General features: G+C 48.3%; 1 protein-coding gene across 4 annotated transcripts in view; it reads right to left on the bottom strand.

The window, feature by feature from the left end:
- Positions 1–221: 221 nt before the first annotated feature.
- The window catches only part of SLC23A2 (solute carrier family 23 member 2), a 118,942-nt gene continuing 99,474 nt past the window's right edge, over positions 222–19,689 (bottom strand). For all 4 annotated transcript variants that reach the window (XM_037051698.1, XM_037051697.1, XM_037051699.1 and 1 more), the window contains 7 exons: positions 19,431–19,587; positions 15,963–16,110; positions 14,523–14,628; positions 7,610–7,739; positions 6,347–6,484; positions 4,348–4,443; positions 222–2,564 (listed from right to left, as the gene is read on the bottom strand). In XM_037051698.1, the coding sequence (XP_036907593.1) occupies positions 2,332–2,564; positions 4,348–4,443; positions 6,347–6,484; positions 7,610–7,739; positions 14,523–14,628; positions 15,963–16,110; positions 19,431–19,587 (1,008 nt within the window). In that variant the 3' untranslated portion in view covers positions 222–2,331. The remainder of the gene's footprint in view (positions 2,565–4,347; positions 4,444–6,346; positions 6,485–7,609; positions 7,740–14,522; positions 14,629–15,962; positions 16,111–19,430; positions 19,588–19,689) is intronic.

The raw sequence follows: 19,689 nt of genomic DNA, 5'->3' as shown, positions 1-19,689 counted from the left end.
GGGTTTCAGAAGGAAGTGGGTTTCTGGACATTCGAAGCACATACCCCGAGTGTTACCCACTGGGCAGAAGACGAGCAGTCATGTTAAGTTGAAAGGAACTTAATTTGTTTCTGAATTACTGATGGTTCAGATGCTCTTATTTGGGTATTTCGGTCCTTCTGCTCACCCACAGAGCTAGAACACTGTAAATCTCTGGGATGTGTAATAGCTTTCCCCATTTCTCAAAGCTGGAAATTGTAGATGCTGAGCAAAAATACAAATAGAAGGAACTAAGAGCAACTCAGAGGGCTGTCAGTCTCGAGGGCTTACCAGGTTAAAAAGGATGAAACTCGCTAACCAACCAGTGTGCTTCAAAAGAAACTAGCATCAAATACACTTCCAGACAAGGTAACACAAAATTAATACCATCTAAATTCTTTACTTAACCTGCAATAAGCTCTTGGCAAAGCAATGAAGTGTTCTTGCCAGAACAAGCCCCGAACTTCCCAGGAGTCAAGGAGCTGTAGTGACACAACACGGCCAAAGACACCCCAGTTCAGGGGATCGGAGGCAGCCTCAGGGGCGGAAACACGCGCCCCCCCCCCCCACAGGCCCCGGAGAACCAGAACAGGTCCTGCTGTTGCAGACAGTGGTGCCCTCTGCCATCCAAGGCTCAACCAGGTCAACACTTAGGAAGAAGCATGACCTCATGCAGAAAGGTCACACCTTACGCCTCAGGCTTTTCCTTTGGCTGAAAAAATTTCAAACCAAATTTGACACAAGTCTTTTTATTTTTCTCCCAGGAAGAATTTAGTGTTATTTAATTAGAACTCAGAGGGGACCTGCTGGCTGCCTTCCTCACCACTACCTTCCACAATAACTTAATCAAGAACCGCAGCATTTGGTCAGGGGATCGAGTCTTCCCCTCTGCAAAACCAGGACCCGGGGGCATGCACCATGGCAACCACAGGCGGTGTCCCCCAGCCGTAACTGCCAGAAACGACCCGCAACAGAACCGCAGTGGTGGATGTGGTGGATGTGCTGGCGGGCCGGGCCGCTCGACAGGCAGCCGTTTGTTGCCTGCCCGGCTTCCCTTCTTCACAAAACAAATTCACATATAACGTAGCCCGCAGTTTCTGGGCTCTGGTCCAGTAGTCAGTTTTGATAAATAGATTAAGCATTACAGTATTTACACTTTCATGGTATCAAGCAATACAAAACACAACCACAACAATGGTTACTGGCCTTCGAAAGCCATGACAACAAGCTTCCCTGATGGTGTCCACAGCTTTACAAATGCTGGTTCTTTCTTTAATGGGAGGGGCCGGTGGGACACAAGTAATAAGGATGCAAGGTTAAGAGGGTCACGTGGAAAAACACTGATTTCAAAAGTCTGCTATAGTCAGTAACATCAAATAGCAATAAAAGCTTGTATTTATAGACACAGGTGACAAAAACTGACAGCCACATGACAGGAGAGCCGAGACTCCCATAAACACCTGCGCGGTGCCCCTGCATGGCACCCCACTCCTGTCACACCACAGGGGTGAGAAATGCCAGGCCGAGCGTCTCAGCTACTGGGGACAAGAGGCCAGTCTGAAATGTGCTGGCCCAGCCCGGCCCAGGGTGGCACCGAGAGCAGCAGCTGAGAACCGGACACTGACTTCTAGGTACCTCCCCCGCCGCCTCCAGCCCCCACGCTGGGGTTCCATGCTGGGATTCCCCCGCTGACACTGCCTGTGCAGGCGGACCTTACCCCTGCGCAGATCGGGCCCCGGGTGGCGGTGCCACTGTCTGCAATCAGGCAACAGCCTCCTCCCACAGGAGCATCGGGGAACATAGACTCACATTGGACCAGTTGTGACAACGCGAGGACACTGGTGCCCCTTGACCACAGGAGGCCTCTGTGGTTCAGGCTGAGGTCAAATTTAAAAAAAAAATTTTTTTTAACTTAAAATATACCAAGCAAGTCCAGGTGCTTCCAGGACAGAAAGCCCCCAGACCCTGGAGGCTTGCAAGAAAGTTAGCATGGGTGGGGAAGGGGGACTGAAAACGAAGAATCACTGTGGATTTCAAACATCTACTCCCACAGGAGGGCAGGAACTTCAAGTTCAGTGACCACAGCCAGCAGTGGACACTCTCAAGGGCAAGGGGTCAGGTCTTAAATAAGGAGATAGGTGAGACACCGTATTAGACACTATCACCAACTACAACAAAAAAGCTATTTGTAATCTTAGCTCTGGGGTGCAGAATGTAAATGCAGATATACAAACATATATGTTACTGCTTGTTACTCAGGAGGGAACTACAGACTCATGCCTCACTGCGGCCGGGCCACAGGGCAAGCTACAGCTATACTGTGGCCTGCGAGTCCTCCTCTGAACTGCGGCTGTTTGCGCTCTTCCTGAAGCCTTTCCACGTGTAGCCCACAAAGGTTGGGCTGATGGGTAAGTAGCTGAAGCATCGGTACTTTTTAATAACGTTCATGCCGAATGGCAAATCGTAGGATTCCATGCCATCGAGCGACTTGCTCCCTTTGCCCACGCCCTTCTTCCACTTCCGGATTCCTCTCTCCTCCAGAGTACCTGTGGGAGACACACACGTCAGAACAGAAGAACGCAATGTTCAGTTCACGGTTCTACCCAGAACTGGGAGCCCAACATGCCGCGCACAGGTGGAGCCCGCTGGGACGACAGCACAGCACACCTGGTGGCACTCAGCTCTCCAGGTGCCTGGACCAGAAATCTAAGAACCGCTAACCCGTCCCCTTCCTTTCGCTCCACATTCACATGACATCCTGACGCCGCTGCCTCCTGCCGGTCCTTCCACGTGACGCGTGTGCTCCATTCCTACCATTGGGTCTGGCCCAGGCCGTGCCACCGCTTCCCAGGGGCGTCGTATCCGTTTCCTACCTGGCTGTCGGGTCTTCCATCTCACAACCCGCTGCCCAAATTTGTTCTCAAACACTGCACAGCGGCCACAACACGAACCCTCTCTCTAAAGCGCAAGTCTGATCTTGCAAAACAGGGCCCAGAGTACCTGTAATACCATATACAGTGGTGCCATCCACTGGTCGTGGCAATCCCCATGCAGACATACCAATTTCATACTGCTTCCTCTATTTTAGTGTGTGTGTGTGTGTGTGTGTGTGTGTGTGTGTGTGTCAGTGTGTGAGTGAGTGTACTGCACTCATCTCGTGTTCCCCACTTGCTGCCGCCAACTGATGTAACACTCTCAGCTCCTCTGCACCTGGACAGATGGGTCAGGGAGAAAGTCCTCTCAGCAGCCCCCAGACTTTCTTTACAAGTCTCCCTGGTGCAGACAGCAGCACCGACACCCAACCTTAGCTACAACAGGACACCTAATAATACACTTTTGTGCCTGGGCCTGGGTGATGAGTTCAAGTCTACAGTGCAATATTTAAGATCCTCATTATCTTCTTACATGTAAGGTATGACCCCCTGCCTGCCACTGATATTTCAGTAACAAAGCTGACTTTAAATCTCTCTATTGCCTCTCCTTTCATTGGTTGACTTAGGAGGAAAAGAGAATACTAGTTATTGACTCCTATACATCTAACATCTTCCACCTGTTCATGTTATGCGATTCCTTCTGCCACTGTGTTCATCCTCGGTTTCCTCAGCAACCTCTTGACTGGGAGGAGAAAACCTCAATAAAACCTTTAAGCAAAAGAATCTATCAGTGTATCTGTGGTATTTGACAATGGTCCACAGCAGCCTCCTGTGGGAAGCCAGGAAGGCAACAAGGCAAAGCCCACAACACATCCTACTCCATCACCCAACACTTGGCACGACCGAGCTGAGAAACAAGAGTTGTGGGTGTTGGAGAAATGCTGCCTGCCTGCCTCGGTCACTCACTGATCCTGGCCGCAGCCTGTGCCCACCACACTCACTGAGACTTGGTTTTAGTTGGCTGGCGGCTGCCTTCGGAAGGTCTCATTTAATAGGCAGGCTCCCAAAGCAGAGAAGTGCCAGAGGCTATTACTAGTTGGCTCAGAAAGGGTGTGAAAGTCAATGAAACCACACTGCGGGGCGCTGGGCCCGGCCCGCAAGGAGAGCAGGCAGCTGGCGTGCGCCCAAGGCGTCCCACTGCCACTTCACCACACGCAAGGGGTTTGTCTGCTTTTTCTGAAAAGTAACTCAGCAAAGAAAAAAACAACCCAGTTAAGTTTATTAGCAAAAAACCTGATGCATCAAAGAAGGCTGGAAGTGCCATCTTAACCATTTTAGAAAAGACAGTTTTAACCTGTCATGGCTTTGAACTGACTCACTCTTCTTGCTTCCTATACTTATTGGGCAAAAGAATAACTCACGTAAGCAGTAAGCACATGTGATATAGAACGCATACCTGGGATGGTGTTATCCAAAATAAAAGCCACACATCCTCCTACAAACATCGCCGTGGTGAGAAGGACGTTCAGCACTTGATCAATTCCTGTTATCCCTAAAAACAGAACAGAGAGAGAGGGTCACTGCCAGCCAGGACAGGCCTGCCCTGGCCTTGGAAAGGAGCCCTGGGGTGGGCACTCATCGCCAGTCAGGGCAGTGCACACGAGTGTACGTTCCCGTGGTGAATGTGCAGTAACAGTTTAAACTACAGCGGAGACACAATAATCAAAGGGAAATTGCTAACACTGGTGCAGAGACAATCAATCTGACAGAGTGAAGTCACCTATAACAAAACACGCAGCCACTGGGGGTGGTTGTTTGCAGATAAAAAATAATATAAAAGATGCCTGCATAAGGCAGAAAAAACTACTAAGTGACTAAGAAGACAACAAAAATATTTTTGGTATATGTAAACAGGTTTTCAGAATCCTGAGTTACTAATCAGTGCTTAGCTTTAATTACAAACAATTGAAATTATAAAAATGTGTTCACACGAATATGATTTACTCAAACCAATACAGTCCATCCTCATTATTGGCAAATTCGCCTGTACACTACAATTTATTTGTAAGCCCAAAAGTGAATATTCATGGGGCTCTTAGTCACTCAGGGACATGCCCGGAGTAGTGAGAACTGAGTCACCCAACACGCGTGTTCAAACAAGGTGGAACCAGCTGAGGTCAAACAAGATGGCACTCTGCCTTCTCGTGGCAGGCCATACTATAGTCCTCCCAGCAGTCTAGTGGTACGATCTTTTTCGCATTTCTGTGTTTTGTTGGTGACTTCACTGATTAAAATGGCCCCCAGTGCAGTGCTGAAGGGCTGTCCAGTGTTCCTCCTAACTGCAGAAAGTCCATGATGTGCCTCCTGGAGAAAACACATGTTAGATGAGCTTCATTCACCCATCAGTTACGGTGCTGGTGGCCGTCTTCCCCCAGAAGCAACAGGTCAGGAACATTACCGCGATTGAGAACTGATTGTACTGAATGTGTAAAGTGAATTTAAAAAAATTTTTTAAAGATTTTATTTATCTTTAGAGAGAGGGGAAGGGGAGGGAAAGAAACATCAATGTGTTGGTTGCTTCTTGTGCACTCCCTACTGGGGACCTGGCCTGCAACCCAGGCATGTGCCCTGACTGGGAATCAAACTGGTGAGTCTTTGGTTCACAGGCCTGATCTCAATCCACTGAGCTACACCAGCCAGGGCTTTAAAAAAAAAAAAATCAGAGCGCAGACCGGTGGTCGCCAGGGACTGGGAGAAGAGGAACGACGGCGTGTAACTTCTTAATGGTTATGGAATTTTATTTTGGGGTAATGAGATTATTTTAAAAACTAGGTATGAGGTAGTGGTATAGCATTGTAAATGTCCTAAAATGCCACTGAATTTTAAAATGGTTAATTTCATGTTATGTAAATTTCACTTAAAAAAAAAATTAAAAAGGCCCCCAATTCTATGTAAAATGTCAGCAGCAACAGCTATTTCTTAAGATGGTTCCTCTTTCTTCACTCTTCATGACATTGGGGAATTAAAAGAGGGAGTCTGAAAGGTTAACCTTGAATTCAAAGTAGCTATAATCCCTGTAGGAAAACAAGTATTTCAGTCTATAGAGTTTCAAGAAATTATACACTTTAATACGACCTTAGTCTGAGAAGTCAAAAGGTTTCCCGCAGAAGCATTCTCCCACAGGAGAAGGTGTGCTGGGAGGAGAGCAGTAGAGAGACCCGAACATGCCCGCTAGACACACACGCACACACACACACGCTCACGTGAGAGTGCGAAGGGCTCCAGACAAGCAGCAGCAAAGTGCGATTCAAATGAAATACACAGATGAACATTCACCGAGACAATTCCTGAAGTTCCAACCCACCCCCCCACCCCCCTGACTGATGACGAGCTGTCTGGAAACTGGTGGCTGTGGTTCGAACCACCCGCCACGGTTCGGAGCCCGTGTTCCTTACCTGTGACAAGAGGGTTCTGTCGGAGGTAACTTGGAAGAACCAGCCCAAAGAAGATCGAAAATCCAAGCACAAAGAGGTTCCGGGAAGAATTTAAATCAATGAACTGCAGGTTAGAGAGTCCAACAGCTGTGATCATTCCTGGGGAGAAAGCACCAGACAGCAAGTTCCAATAACTCACGTGGATGAGTTCATAGATGACAGATGACTCACAGCTGTCGAAGGCAGACTCCCTACAGTGTCCTTTCTCCCATCGGAAACAAGTCAGAAGACCAGTGCAGTGACAGGAGGAGGGCACAAGTGACAGGAGGGTGTCGGATGGGACCACCCAGGTTGCTGGGCCTATTCAGGGGCATAAGTGTCACACTGCCGCAAGGCTTTCTCCAGACCAGGCAAAACACTAAGGATGTTGGTTCCTCCTTGAAACCTCTATGCAAACATTTCTATTAAATTGGGAAACCCACCCAAATATCCGGTCCCTGATTATGACAACTAAATGGCACACAGACCGAATAGAGTCCTGTCGTAAAAATGGTCTGTTTTAAACAGCTATATTCAGAAGGTAAGATAGGTTGAGTTATTAAATCACCAATTTAAAAGAGTACATGTCATCTTTTTTTTCCTAGACCAAACATTTTACCTTTGGTTGTACCTTCAACATAATTCAACTGAGAGAGTAACACAGGGTTTTATGGTTTGAAGGCCTATCCTTTTGTGTTTTTATTTTTTAGAGTAGCTTTGTAATAAAGCTTATAGGCACGTGTATGCAATTCTTAGCAATGTTTAGCCAAAGGGCCCGCCTGCTCTTCTCTGTGTGAAACAGACTCAGCCCTGCTGAGTCCAAACATCTTGTGGTTCTAAATTTCCTGCTGACCCCTGACCTGCTAATGGGAGAGGCCTTCGACCCCACATCCGCCCCCAAACCCTCCAAAATCCTGGCTGCAGAAGAGCGCAGGCACTCTCCACAGTTAGCTGCCCTGGCCTCTGCTCCCTGGTGACCGTAGGAGAGGGCACTGGTCAGGGGTGCTGGTCCCTGGCCCACATTGGGTGGCCGGGTCCCCTGACTCCAGAGGTCCCGGCCCTGCTGCAAATGCCCCGACCTGGCACGTGTCTGGTGCTGTGAAAGGGGGCATCAGACTCCTTTTGGAAAATAGAAATTGTTAACGCTGATCTTACTGAAGAGATTTAGCAAAAAACCATAATCCCTACGAAAAATTAGCAAATGGGAAGAAAGAAAATGAGTCTGAGAAAAAAATGGAACTTTACCGAAAAGAGTACAAAAGAGAGCACCAAGCACAGGATCTGGAAGGGAGGCGAAGAGGGCACTGAACTTTCCGATCATGCCCAGGGCGAGCATGAGGGCGGCCCCGTACTGTATCACCCGGCGGCTGCCGACCTGCAGGACACATCAGAGGCAGAGGTTCAGTTCAACACAAATTCCCCAGGCCCTTCAGGGCAAATGTGACAAAACCGTCATTCAAAATTTATATTACTTTTAAAACTTTTAGTTAAAAGGAATCAGTCGCATTTCATGATGAGGACTGATCTCAGTGCACAATGACTATAAATTATTATAAAGCTCCCACAGTAAAAAGATTCCCATCACCTTTCCTCATTCCTGTTAGTCCCCTTCTCCTCCCCTTGACTTGGGGGGAAAGGTGGCGTGGCCAGGACCCAGTCTGCTTCTCTGAGCCCTGGATGCAGTCACCTCAGTGTGGCCCTGCTCCTGCACTCAGGTCCTAGGTTTCCAACGCCTGCAGTCACTGGCTGGGATGACCTTCGAGTGTCTCATATGCAATATGCAAAAGCTACCTTTTGTGTCTGCTTCTCTTCTCGGTGTCTAACATCACCCTTCACTCACCAAGTTAACCTACCCAATGCACTTTAGCCTCAGTAACTCCATCTTCCTAGTACCCCGAATCCGACAAAACCCCCAGATGTTTCTGGAACCTCCTCCTCACAGTGTCTTTCCCATTAGAGGTGGCACAGCCTAGAGGAAAAGGTGCAGATGCTGGCGCCCGCTGCCTGGTTGGCATCCCCATGCCACCTCTGCTGACGGGACCCGGCAGGCAAGCTACTTAACCTCTGGGTTGCAGGATCCCCATCCTTATCATTCTGAGCCTTGCAGTTTTGCTNCATCTTCCTAGTACCCCGAATCCGACAAAACCCCCAGATGTTTCTGGAACCTCCTCCTCACAGTGTCTTTCCCATTAGAGGTGGCACAGCCTAGAGGAAAAGGTGCAGAATGCTGGCGCCCACTGCCTGGTTGGCATCCCCATGCCACCTCTGCTGACGGGACCCGGCAGGCAAGCTACTTAACCTCTGGGTTGCAGGATCCCCATCCTTATCATTCTGAGCCTTGCAGTTTTGCTTTAAGGATTAAATAAGAAGATGTACAAAATAGTTTGAACAGCACCCGGCATGCGTCAGGCTGTTTGACAGCCTCCCACCTGGGCCTGCTGCCTCTGGCCTTTCCTTGGTCATCCATCCTGTGGCAAAAGGCCCTTCCTAATACACTGATTTGGGATGTCAGTTCCCCACATAAGTCCCCTGCTGCTTGTGAATTAAAACACACTTCTCAGGCTCTTCCCAAGGGAGCCAAGCCCATCAGTGAGCTCCCTGCCCTGCCCCAGTCATGCTGGGGGCTTACTGCCTGACCCTCAGGGTACCAGGCAGGCCCAGGCCTGTCTGTCTGAAATACCCTTTTCCATATTCCCCTTCTGGCTGGTTCCCAGACACATCCTTCAAAACACTACCCATGGCCTGTGAACCAAAGGGTTGCCAGTTTGATCCCCAGTCAGGGCACATGCCTGGATTGTGGGCCAGGTGCCCAGTAGGGGGCGTGTGAGAGGCAACCATGCACTGATGTTTCTCTCCCTCTTTCTCCTCTCCCTTCCCCTATGTAAAAATAAAACAAAATCTTAAAAACAAAACAAAACAAAACCTATCCAAATGCGACCTTCTCTGCAAAGCCTTCCTTGATTCTAAGGTTACATCCCCCAACGCTCCTGCTCCAGGCTTCAGCTGCACCACTCACCACTTCAACATTGTCTCAACTGTATCTGTTAAACCTGGTCCCTGCCTTCCACAAGTTCCCAGCCCACAGCACCCAGGTAGTGGGAGGTGGAACTGGCACTGGGTTGAAGAATCGTGCATCCTGGCTACCACTTTGTGCTGTCTTTCCCAGGAAAACATCCAGAGGACCGAAAAGAGGTTCCAGAATGTCTGGGAGAGTGTCCACAGGGCTCTACCTATGACTTACAGTAAGGAGAGGATGACTACTTACACTTAAGTTAATTAGAGTGAAATGAAATGTAAGACCCAGTCCCTCAGTGGCACTTGTCACATTACAAGTGCTCCACAGGCAACTGCGGCTGGTGGCCCCCACGTCGGGCTACCCAAGTGCCACCACTGCGCTGTGTTCTGCTGGATGGGGCTGTCTGGAGTGTCCCTCCAGCAGCTTCTCTGGGGACCCGAGGATGAGCTGATGAGGAACCTCGCTGTGCAGACTGCTGTGCAGCTAGCATCCGTCCCCTCAGACTGGCACCCAGGCCCCACTGTTTCCACCCACGGCTCTTCCCACACAGCACTGAGTGCAGGGAAGCAGTGAACAGGGCCAGGAAACTGGCGAATCCTATGCTTGGCTGATCACGTGATAAGGAAGCCTTTCATTTATAAATGGCTCATTTTTTCAGCAAGCATTTCTAAGGACCTACTATGTGCCTAGCACTTGTTAGACCGGGGGTGAGAGGGAGATACAAAGATGAGTAAGTCACAAGCTTATGATAAAATTCATGTACTTCTGCAATTGTTCTATTCTGTACAGGAGCCCAGTGGGAAGAGAAACTGAAGAGTTGATGAGGGGTCCCGGGAATGGTCTGAGGGATAAAAAAGGGCTCACTGGAGGAAGAGCACACAGCCCGAGGGAACCACCGTGCAAAGACCGCCTCCCAGCAGGGTCAGGCAGCCCTGTTCGGTGTGCAGGGAGTGTGCTGGCCCCAGAAATGCCTGAAACAATAAATCCTATATGAAAACCAGGCAGGGAAGGCTAATCTGCCTTAGATGCTATCAAAAAAAAAAACAAAACAAAACCCAAACAACAACAAAACACAAGCAGCAATGAGGCCATTCTTGTGTTCAACGAGTATTAGCTGAGTGCCTACCATACACTTATGTTCCAAATGCAGCTCTGAAATCCCTGCCTTCCGGTGCTGACATGGAGCCTCTGAGTCTCCTTCCCCACGGACCACGTCCCTCTGACCTCCTTTCTCAACTTTGGCTCTGCTCCTAGGGCCATCGTTTCCGAGTTCCCAAGGCTTTCAACAGTGTGGGATGCAGCAGAGGAGACACGAGCTTCCTCTGGACACCCCCAAGGAGACCTACGGCCAGAGGCACGGTGTTTACTCTAGAAATAAACTTAGTGCTAAGTATTGAGGAAGAGATGAAGAAATAAAACACAGCCACAACAGTAGACCTGCTAAATTACTAAAAATCAAGTTTGTTGAGGCACGAGGAAATGATTCTATTCCTGGTCTAATTAGCCCAGGAACTTAAACTTTTGAACTTTTCAGTCCTGTGTCAATGCCAGTATATGCATCGGGACATACAGCAGACCCTCCAGACAGCCCTCTGATTATGCCCTGCAGACTTCGTATTCAGACCACCTGACACCCATTCTCCTGACCATCGGGCGTGACTACACCCTCTGACCCATCTTTCTGACCTCCTGCCATCTGACTGATACCCATCTTGGACCAATCCTGGGGCAAAGAATGCAGGACTGAATGGGAATGCAGGAATTCCCAAGACTGTACTTTTTACAGTAAGAACTCTTCATTTTTCTCTCTTCTTTAGAAAGCTTCTGGGTCTTTGCTTAGCTGTATCCCCACTTTGTAAATTCTAAAACCCTGAATAAATCTTTATCATTTATTTCTAGCCCAAGCCTCCAAACGCTTTTTGAGTTCATGTGTCACTATCCCATGAAGTTGGCATCTACAGCTTACTGAGTACCCGCCACACGCCGGACTCTGCTAAGTGCTTCACATCAAGTTACTAATTCCAATGCCTTGCATGCTATCTTGTTAACAAGGGCCTGGAGACTCAGAGATATGATGTCACACTGGGAGAAAGTGACAGAGCCAGGGCTGGAACCCAAAGCGGCCACTTCCCCCGAGTCTGCCCCTCTCTGTGGGACAGACACTGGCACACACTCAGCAGAGAAGTCCTGCACACGCAGTCTGACCCCTCAGAACTCCAAAACACAGCGGGGTAAGCTGCCTGCACTCCTGATCAAGTAGATTAGAATTTTCGCGGACACGGAAAGCCACAACTGGATGAAGAATAGCAAAGATGAGAGTTGCCAGGAAATGGGAGGCAGATTCTTTGACAGAGCCACAGATCACCCTCTTCCACATGCCCTGGGATTCTGATATAATGGCCCCTACCAGAGCCATTAGATAGAACTTTCTGTACTGATAAAAACATCCTGTGCTGATCTATGGCAGCTAGTAGCGAGTGACCATGAGCTCCTGAAATGTGGCTAGTGTGACTGAGAAAATAATTTTTTTCTTTTAACTAATGTAAACTTAAAGAGAGCCCCATGTGGCTACCGACTACCATACTGGACAGGACAGATTCAGCTCTAGAATTTCCAGATTTCAGACCTCAGTTCTACTCAAGAAAGAGACTTGTCCCACATCCTCCAGCTGGACAAGAGGCAGAACATAGCCCATACCTCGTGCCTCCTTTCCTCTGGACGGGATCTCCCACCAGCTGCACAGCCCAGGCCACAGAGAGATTTCTGCCCCAAGTCCCACTTCCCACCAAGGCAGCTGTGTAGATGGCTGGGTTACACCATCTCCACGAGGCATGCAAACTGACCGCAGGGATGGCAACGCCCCCAGTGGATGCAGCCTTTGCCTGGGGAAAGGGATCCAAAGGGATTCAGAAGGAAAATCAACTTAGTTCATTGGAAAGCCCTGGCAGGCTGCCTTTCAGAGTAAGTTGGCACCATTCAGACTGCAATAAAAATAATATTATTCTCCAGACCACTCCAGTCCTGTTTTAGAAGGGAACCCCAATGAGCAGCACCACTCACTTCCTACAGCGACCCTGCCCCTGGCGGGTTTCAAAGGGGTACAGAAAGGGAGCTGGGGAATGTCTTCCCCTAAGAGTCCATCTATGACAATTTCACACTGATGTTATTTCACATTAGTTATATATCCACAGGTTCATGCAGCAGACTGGTTAAAGAGCAAGTAGCTTATGCCCCACTCTGCATTCTCAGCATCTGGTTCTCACCACAGGCAGCAGCAGGACCCAGGGGAGGCACTGGAGGCGGCGCCCGTCAGCAGCCCTCACATACCCTGTGCCAGAGTACCAGGCATCAGGTGGGCCACCTGCACACCCAAGGCTGAGCTCTGTGCCGGCACCAACAGCTCACAGAAAAACCAACTTCAGGCCTGTGCTGTGTGTGCCCTGCTCCCTCTCCCCTGGATTTACAGCCAAGGTTAACCAAACTTAGTACTGGGTTTCTCATTATCTGGCTCTAGAACCTCAGAGAGCTGGCGGGGAGGGTTTCTCATTTTGCAGAGGTGAAACAGTTCTAGAAGGCTGCAGCTTACCCCCGAGATCTCAGGACACAGGGCTCAGGAGAGGGAGCCCTGTGACCCACACAGCCTGTCCAGGACAGTGTGCACCCCCCCACAGTCTCCAGCTGCACAGGGGGGCCGAGCTGCACTACCGAAACCCCAGCAAGCAGCATGCTTTGGCCTAGACTAGCAGTTTTCATTCAATCAGTGTGCCACGGGAATTTTTATAATATGCAGTACTTAATTATATTGAGTCAGAGGCACTGACCTGTATTCCCTTAGGTTGTCAAATTAAAAAATGACAACAGCAAACACAACAATAGCGGTCTGATGTGAATGAATCAAAATTATACCTATTTTTTGGTCAGACTGGCAAAATATGTATTTTTTGGTGTGTTGCAGAATTTTAGTAATTAGTTTATGTGTGCCACAAGATGAAAAAGGTTGAAAATTACTGCCCCAAACAACCGGGGTATAAAGTTTATTTGTTACTAACACATTTGAAAGGCCTAGAAGCAAGCGCCTCTGTACAGAAACTGAACTGTGAGGTGGGGCAGCCCCAGGGTCACGTGTCTGTGTTTGAAGGTGGGTCAGGAGAAGGGGCAGCAGGTCACAGGCCCTGTTCTGTTCAACCTGAGTGCCTTGCATGGCTAATCCACTCATTTTACAGCTGATATCGTGTAAAGGAGAAGCGTTCCGGTGCCGCCATTTGAAAAGCATGTTAATCTTTACTAGAAGATCAACTTTTTTTCTGTAACAAGTGGTGTCATCTCTCATCTAGAACTAATGCCATCCTAACTGGACTTCCATTTCCACCTCCTCCCACACCTACCAGGGTCTACTCTCATTATAGAGCTGCCAAGTTATCCTTAAAACTAAAACTAAAACAAAACCAGATCAAATAGCCTCCTTCTGGGGCAACGCCCTCCACTCAGTCTCTGCTGCCTCCAGGGCCTGTGACCTGGTCCTCAGTTACCTAAAGGATGCCATCTGCTCCTACCTGTCCCCACTGGCCTCCTTGCTGACCTACAACAGGCTGCCCTGCTACATCGGCAGGGCCTCGCACTGGCAGCTCGCGGCCCGAATGCCCACGCCCCAGGCATCTGCACAGCTCCCGCCTGCCCCTGCTTCCTTCAGACCTTGGCTCCAGGCCATCCTCTCAGCTGGGCTTAGCCTGACCGCCCCGTTTAACACTCACCCTCACTTCCCATCCCCACCCTGCCCCACGTTTGTATCATATTTAGAATGCTCACTGCTTATTACTTGTTTTCCCTGCTAGAATGTAAACTCCACAGTGATGGGGATATTTTTCTTTTTTATGCACTGATGGATGTACCCCAAGTGCCTGAAACAGCAGGCAGGCACAGGGTTGGCGTGCCCAATAAAAATGTGCAGAATGCAGGAAGGCAGGCTAGCACCTGAAGGGGCAGAGACCTCCCCAGCACTCCAGACGCCCCTCGACGAAAAAAGGAGATGAGGGAGACGACCTCAGAGCTGAAGGCCTTCCTGGAGGAACTAGGTGGTCAGACCAATTAATGAAATGGATCAACACGTAGTGGCCCAACCATTTAATTAGAAAAATGTTGTACCTTAGTAATTCCCAAAACTCCAATGTTGGGACTGGATGAAGTAGAGCCATTCCCAGTACCAAATATGCCATCGAGAACACAGGAGAGACCCTCCACGAAAATCCCCCTAAAATGTAAAGGAATGGGGCAAAAAGAACATTCATTCAATGGGGGAACACGCTGGAATATGCTCTAAATGGCTGTGACCCAAAGGCCTGGTCCACAGATACGTCACCTCCACACGCACCGGGTGGGGTGAGCAATGCAGAGTCTTAGGCCCCGCTCCAGACCACTGTGCTCATTCAACTTTGAAAAGCACCTCTGTGAATCATGAATTATGCAGTTTTTAAGTAGTATTCCAAATTAAAGGATTTTAGCCAGAAAAAACAGCCATTTGTTGGGACCTAAGACAAATATGGACCGTCTATTGATTTGATTCCTTTGCTATTAATACATAGTTTCATCAGGAAGAACATGCTTTGTAATTCTGTAAACACTGACACTTCTTAAAGAGAAATCAACATACAAGTATTTTAATCATGTGCAACAGCTAACTGGAGAAAGATATAAAAACATGACTGTAAACCCTAACACACCCAATGCAAGAAATGCTAAGAAACCAGCCCACTGGATCTCATCGCATACAATCCCTTTTGGAGGGGCAGCAGCTGGGTGGGAACGAGGTGGTGGGGGTGATCTGGGTCGTTTTATCTTCTCTGCAGACTCCAGAGTCCAATTCACTCCTGGCATCCAGAAACTAAAGACCAGGTGTGCTGAGAACCTAAAGGCCACAGTTCAATACCTCAAGATTCTGAAGACTTCATTTATTCCTGCTCTTATCTGTTTATATGAATTGTAACTGTGAATAGATCGCACAGCATCTACCCCTTAGAACAGCTGGGAAAACGAGAATAAAGGGAACGGCCCAAACCAGTGTGGTACAGTTGGTAAGGCGTCATCCTACAGGCAAAGGATTGCCAGTTCGATCCTCCATTTGGGGCACGTGCCTGGGTTATGGGTTCAATCCCTGGTTGAGGCACATGCAAAATGCAATCAAGCAATGTTTCTCCCCCTCTCTTTCTTCCTTCCTTCCCCTCTCTTTAAAAATAACTAAAATCTTAAAAAAAAATAAAGGGGACATTCATCCATGTCCCCAAACCAAGCAAAGAATAACAGCAATGTCTGGCATGTGTCTTGGTGAGTTTAAGGTCTACAGTGGCCTCAGAGAGGGTCTTACGTGATTGTCACTGTGAGAAACAAAGGGTGAGAATTCTGCTCGGTGTTACAAACGAGCAAAATGAGGACAGTGACCTGTCCAAAGACAAAGAGCCAATGAAGAGCTCTGATGCTTGGCTGCCTTTGTGCTGAAACTCTTGGTTTCCGCTCCAAGAGTAGACGAACCAAAGAGCAAAGCAATGAGGTGCTGGGCCAGATGAAAAACTCATTTTCTCAGGAACGTACCTGTTTATTGCATGGATAGGAGGCGGTGGGGCACAGGACAGCCTTGCACAGGCGTAGTAGTCCCCAATAGACTCGATGATACTGGCGACAACAGCACTGAGCATGCCAATGACACCCGCTGCGGAGACGGTGGGCAGTCCCCACTGAACTACGAAAGGAAGACAAATGTGAAATACTCCCTTTCTAGGGGCGCAGGCCGAAGTTATCAGATACCACGTCATTCAGGACATCTGAGGACTCCACAAAACCAACTCAGATTTTGAAGCTCATGGATACTTTATTTTAAACCTTCATCCCCCTCAAAAATTAAAATAAAAAATAAAAAATAAACCTTCATCCCCAATGGCTAGATGCCTGGGAATAGTTCCTGAGTCAGATGAAACTGGCCATAATCAGGATTGGTCTTCTCTATGTCCTAATTTAAAAGAAACTGTGTGGCAGAAAGAGGCTGGTCCTTCTCTTCCTGCGTTAAAGCCAGTGTCTAAATTACAATGTAAACACCCTGTTGGGTCAGAAATTTGTATGAGGATTTTAACCCTGCTGTGAAAAGTGTGGTACAAACTACCAGTGCCCGTGCTCTGGGGGTGGCATGAAATAAAAAAAGCAGTGAAAACTCAGCAGCTCAATTTAAACCCCAACGGTAAAGTGTTGCACAAGGCATAGGTAACCCTTCTCTACTGTTACAGCAGCTCTTTTATATGTAGTGAACCAAGTAATGGAAAATTAAAGAGTTTCCTTTAAGAAACCCAAGAGACATCCCCAAGCAGCTTCATTTTGAGTATCTGGATTTAGTTAATTCTTCATTAGATTACCTTTAAAGAAAGAAAGAAAACCCTCTCTTTCTGGCTTTCAAAGCCACAGATCTTATTTAATAAAAGTAGCATGAGGAACAGTCACTGTTAAGAGTGAACAGACTTCTTTGATAAAGTACCTAGACCTTCTTCCCCTGAACCGTCTGTTTTAAAAAGCACAGTGGAAAACGGAAGATGGACAGATAGAGTGGTCTCCTGTGTGGGGTCAGCAGGGCAGTTTGGGAACAGACGTGGGATGATCCAGGAGCAGTGCAAGGGGAGGACCTCTAAGGAAGGCACCCCGAAGTGGGTCACAATGAGTGCAAGTCAGGAAGTCAGGAGGAGGACAGTCCCTGTCCAGGGAGGGGCTGGAGAGCGGGAGCTGAGGGGACAGGGCGTCCTGGGCAGGCAGCAGCCTACGCAGGAGCGGAAGGGCAGGACCAGGCACGCAGGGATGGCCAGTGCTCAGCAGTGGGCACATGTGGTGTAGGGCAGGAAGGTTTAGGAAGGGCTCCACGTGCCACCTCCAGGTGCTTGGCTCCATAGGTAAAAGGGAGCAACCTCAGATTTGAGGAGAAAAAGGTAACACACGAAGCAAGATGAGCAGAACCCTCATATGTCTGGAGTGTGTATGAGAACAGAACCGCTCCCACGTGAGGCCACTTTGCCCCGTGGGTGCAGACAGAGGACATAGAGGCTCACGGCCAGAGGGTCAAGACGTGCGTCAATGGACAAGGGCTCAGCCAGCTCTGTGTCCACCAGCAATGGGCTCGGTCACCACCTCATCTTCGGGTGGATTTGGAATAGATTTTTCTCATGTAGGTGATTTCTTTCACAAACAATACTTTGTATTCTCTAAATAATCTTTTATATGGTTACCTTATTGCTGATGTCATGCTGTGGCTTCATTCTAGTGTCTTGATTTAGGGGAGGGATTATTTTAATTTACCATTTACTAGTTTTCAGGTAGTGTCTTTTACTTTACTAGTCTCTTTACTCTTACTATTTTCTATTATTTTCCCACTTGTGCCTGAAGTCCTTAACTTTGGTTTATAAAACCTTTATTCCATCTACTGTACTTCAACATTTTAAACTTATAATCTTCTAAATTTTGGACCCCATTTTCTTCAGATTGTATGTACATTTAAAACCTTGCTTGCTTCGGCCTTCTCTGTTTACTGTTATTCGTCTCTCCCCTTAACTAGAACCTTTAATTTATGTTGTCACTTTACAGCAGGGTTCTCAGCCTTAGCACTGTTGACACTTTGGGCCCCAAATCTGTATTTTAACAACCAGCCCAAAGTAATCCTTAGCATGCTAAAGACAGAGACATATAGGAAAACTGATCTCCAAATGAAGCCAAATCATCAGACTACTTAAGACTACCTCCTCCCGGCTTTCTGGGGTAGCCTCCCAGGGGCGCTCTGCCACCAGCAGCTCATGGCAGTGAAGGGCTGTCATGAGCGGGAGCCAGGCAGCACCATCTCTCAGCGCCTGCACCGCTGCCTCTCCGGGTGGCCCCCTGTGTTGCTGTGTGTGCTCATCACAGGAGCCGCCCAGGGTGCACGGTGGGGCTTCCTCCCGCCTGCCCTCCCAGGCCTCCTCCCGACCGCTTCAAGAATTGACGTTTAACCTCATTTTATGTCGGATTATATGTATATTTATGAACTATGCATTTTTTTGAAAAAAGAAGAGGTAGACATAAATACATACTTAAACCACACGACCCGATGAGAGTGTTTATTAGAAAGACCACACTTTTTTAAAGTGTTTGTAAGTGTGTCAGGAACAGAAGGGACAACTGCCAATGTTGCCGTCATTTAACATGCTTAGTTGTCTCTGACCCCATCTTAATATTCTTGGCTTTTCCTGCCTTCTCTCCTTGTTATTATAAAATGGGAAGATGTGATCACTAAACAGGGGAATAAATTGGCAGAGCCCGACTAAGCTCAGGCTTCGGTTCTAATTAAAATCCCCAAGTGCCAGGACAGAGTCCTCACAACAGAACCAGCAAGCATCAATAAGCACTAGGTGCACATGAGCCACTTTGGGGGAAGAATCTAGAAGGTGGTAAATGTAAATTCAAATGATACCTCACGGGGGCGGGGGGGAGGACCTGCCCTCCCCTTCACCTTACCAAAACTCATCCAATACTTAAATTTTAAGATCCATCTCCCACCCATCTGTGAATATCAGTTTACTTGACAACTGTGACCAAATTTAAAAAGAGATTATGGCTCCCCATTAAAAGATTATACAAACGCATCATCCTTGAGCAGTTTGCTTGCTAATCTTCAGGCCCCTCCCACTCAAGTCCAGTGCCTGAGCCCTGTGTAGCTAGCTCAATACTTGCATTTCTAAGCTGCTGCCCTTAAATTCCAGCCACCTGACCTCAAACCCCACAAGAGACCTGTTGTCCGGGATCTCACCCTACTGGAACCAAAAGAACCAACCAGTTAATCTGAGAAGGGAGCTGGTTTGTGTCTGCACATTCATTATGGTCCCCCAGTGACAGGGCCTCCCTTCCTCTTTGGGGGCTGAATGCTCTAACGACCAGAATGGTTAAGACCCGCAGGGACAAAGAAGGCTTTTCCTACTGCAGAGCCTTCTGCCAACTTCCAGCTCCTCTAAGTCGCTCTCGTGAGCTCCTGCCTGCTCTGGCCCCCAGAATACTTACACGGGTACGGAACCTTAAACCACGGGGCTACCAGAAGCACACCCTGCCTGGCATCTGTCCGAGCATAGAAGCCATACTTGTTGCTGTCAGGAGGAAAGACATCTGTCACTGTGAAGATGAAGCAGAGCAGCCAGGACACAAGGATGGCCAGGATGATCTGAAGTGGACCAAAAAAAAAAAAAATCTCTGTCAGGCTACAGAGGTGGTGGTTGCTGGCAAAACACGTGCCTGTCTACAGTCTGAGTGTCACACCCCAGAA

Source organism: Sturnira hondurensis, unplaced genomic scaffold, assembly GCF_014824575.4.
Source record: "Sturnira hondurensis isolate 20B ecotype Veracruz unplaced genomic scaffold, ASM1482457v3 Scaffold0007401, whole genome shotgun sequence".
Lineage (NCBI taxonomy): Eukaryota > Metazoa > Chordata > Mammalia > Chiroptera > Phyllostomidae > Sturnira > Sturnira hondurensis.
Note: the sequence above shows the minus strand (reverse complement) of the source record. Positions and strands in the feature narration are given on the sequence as shown.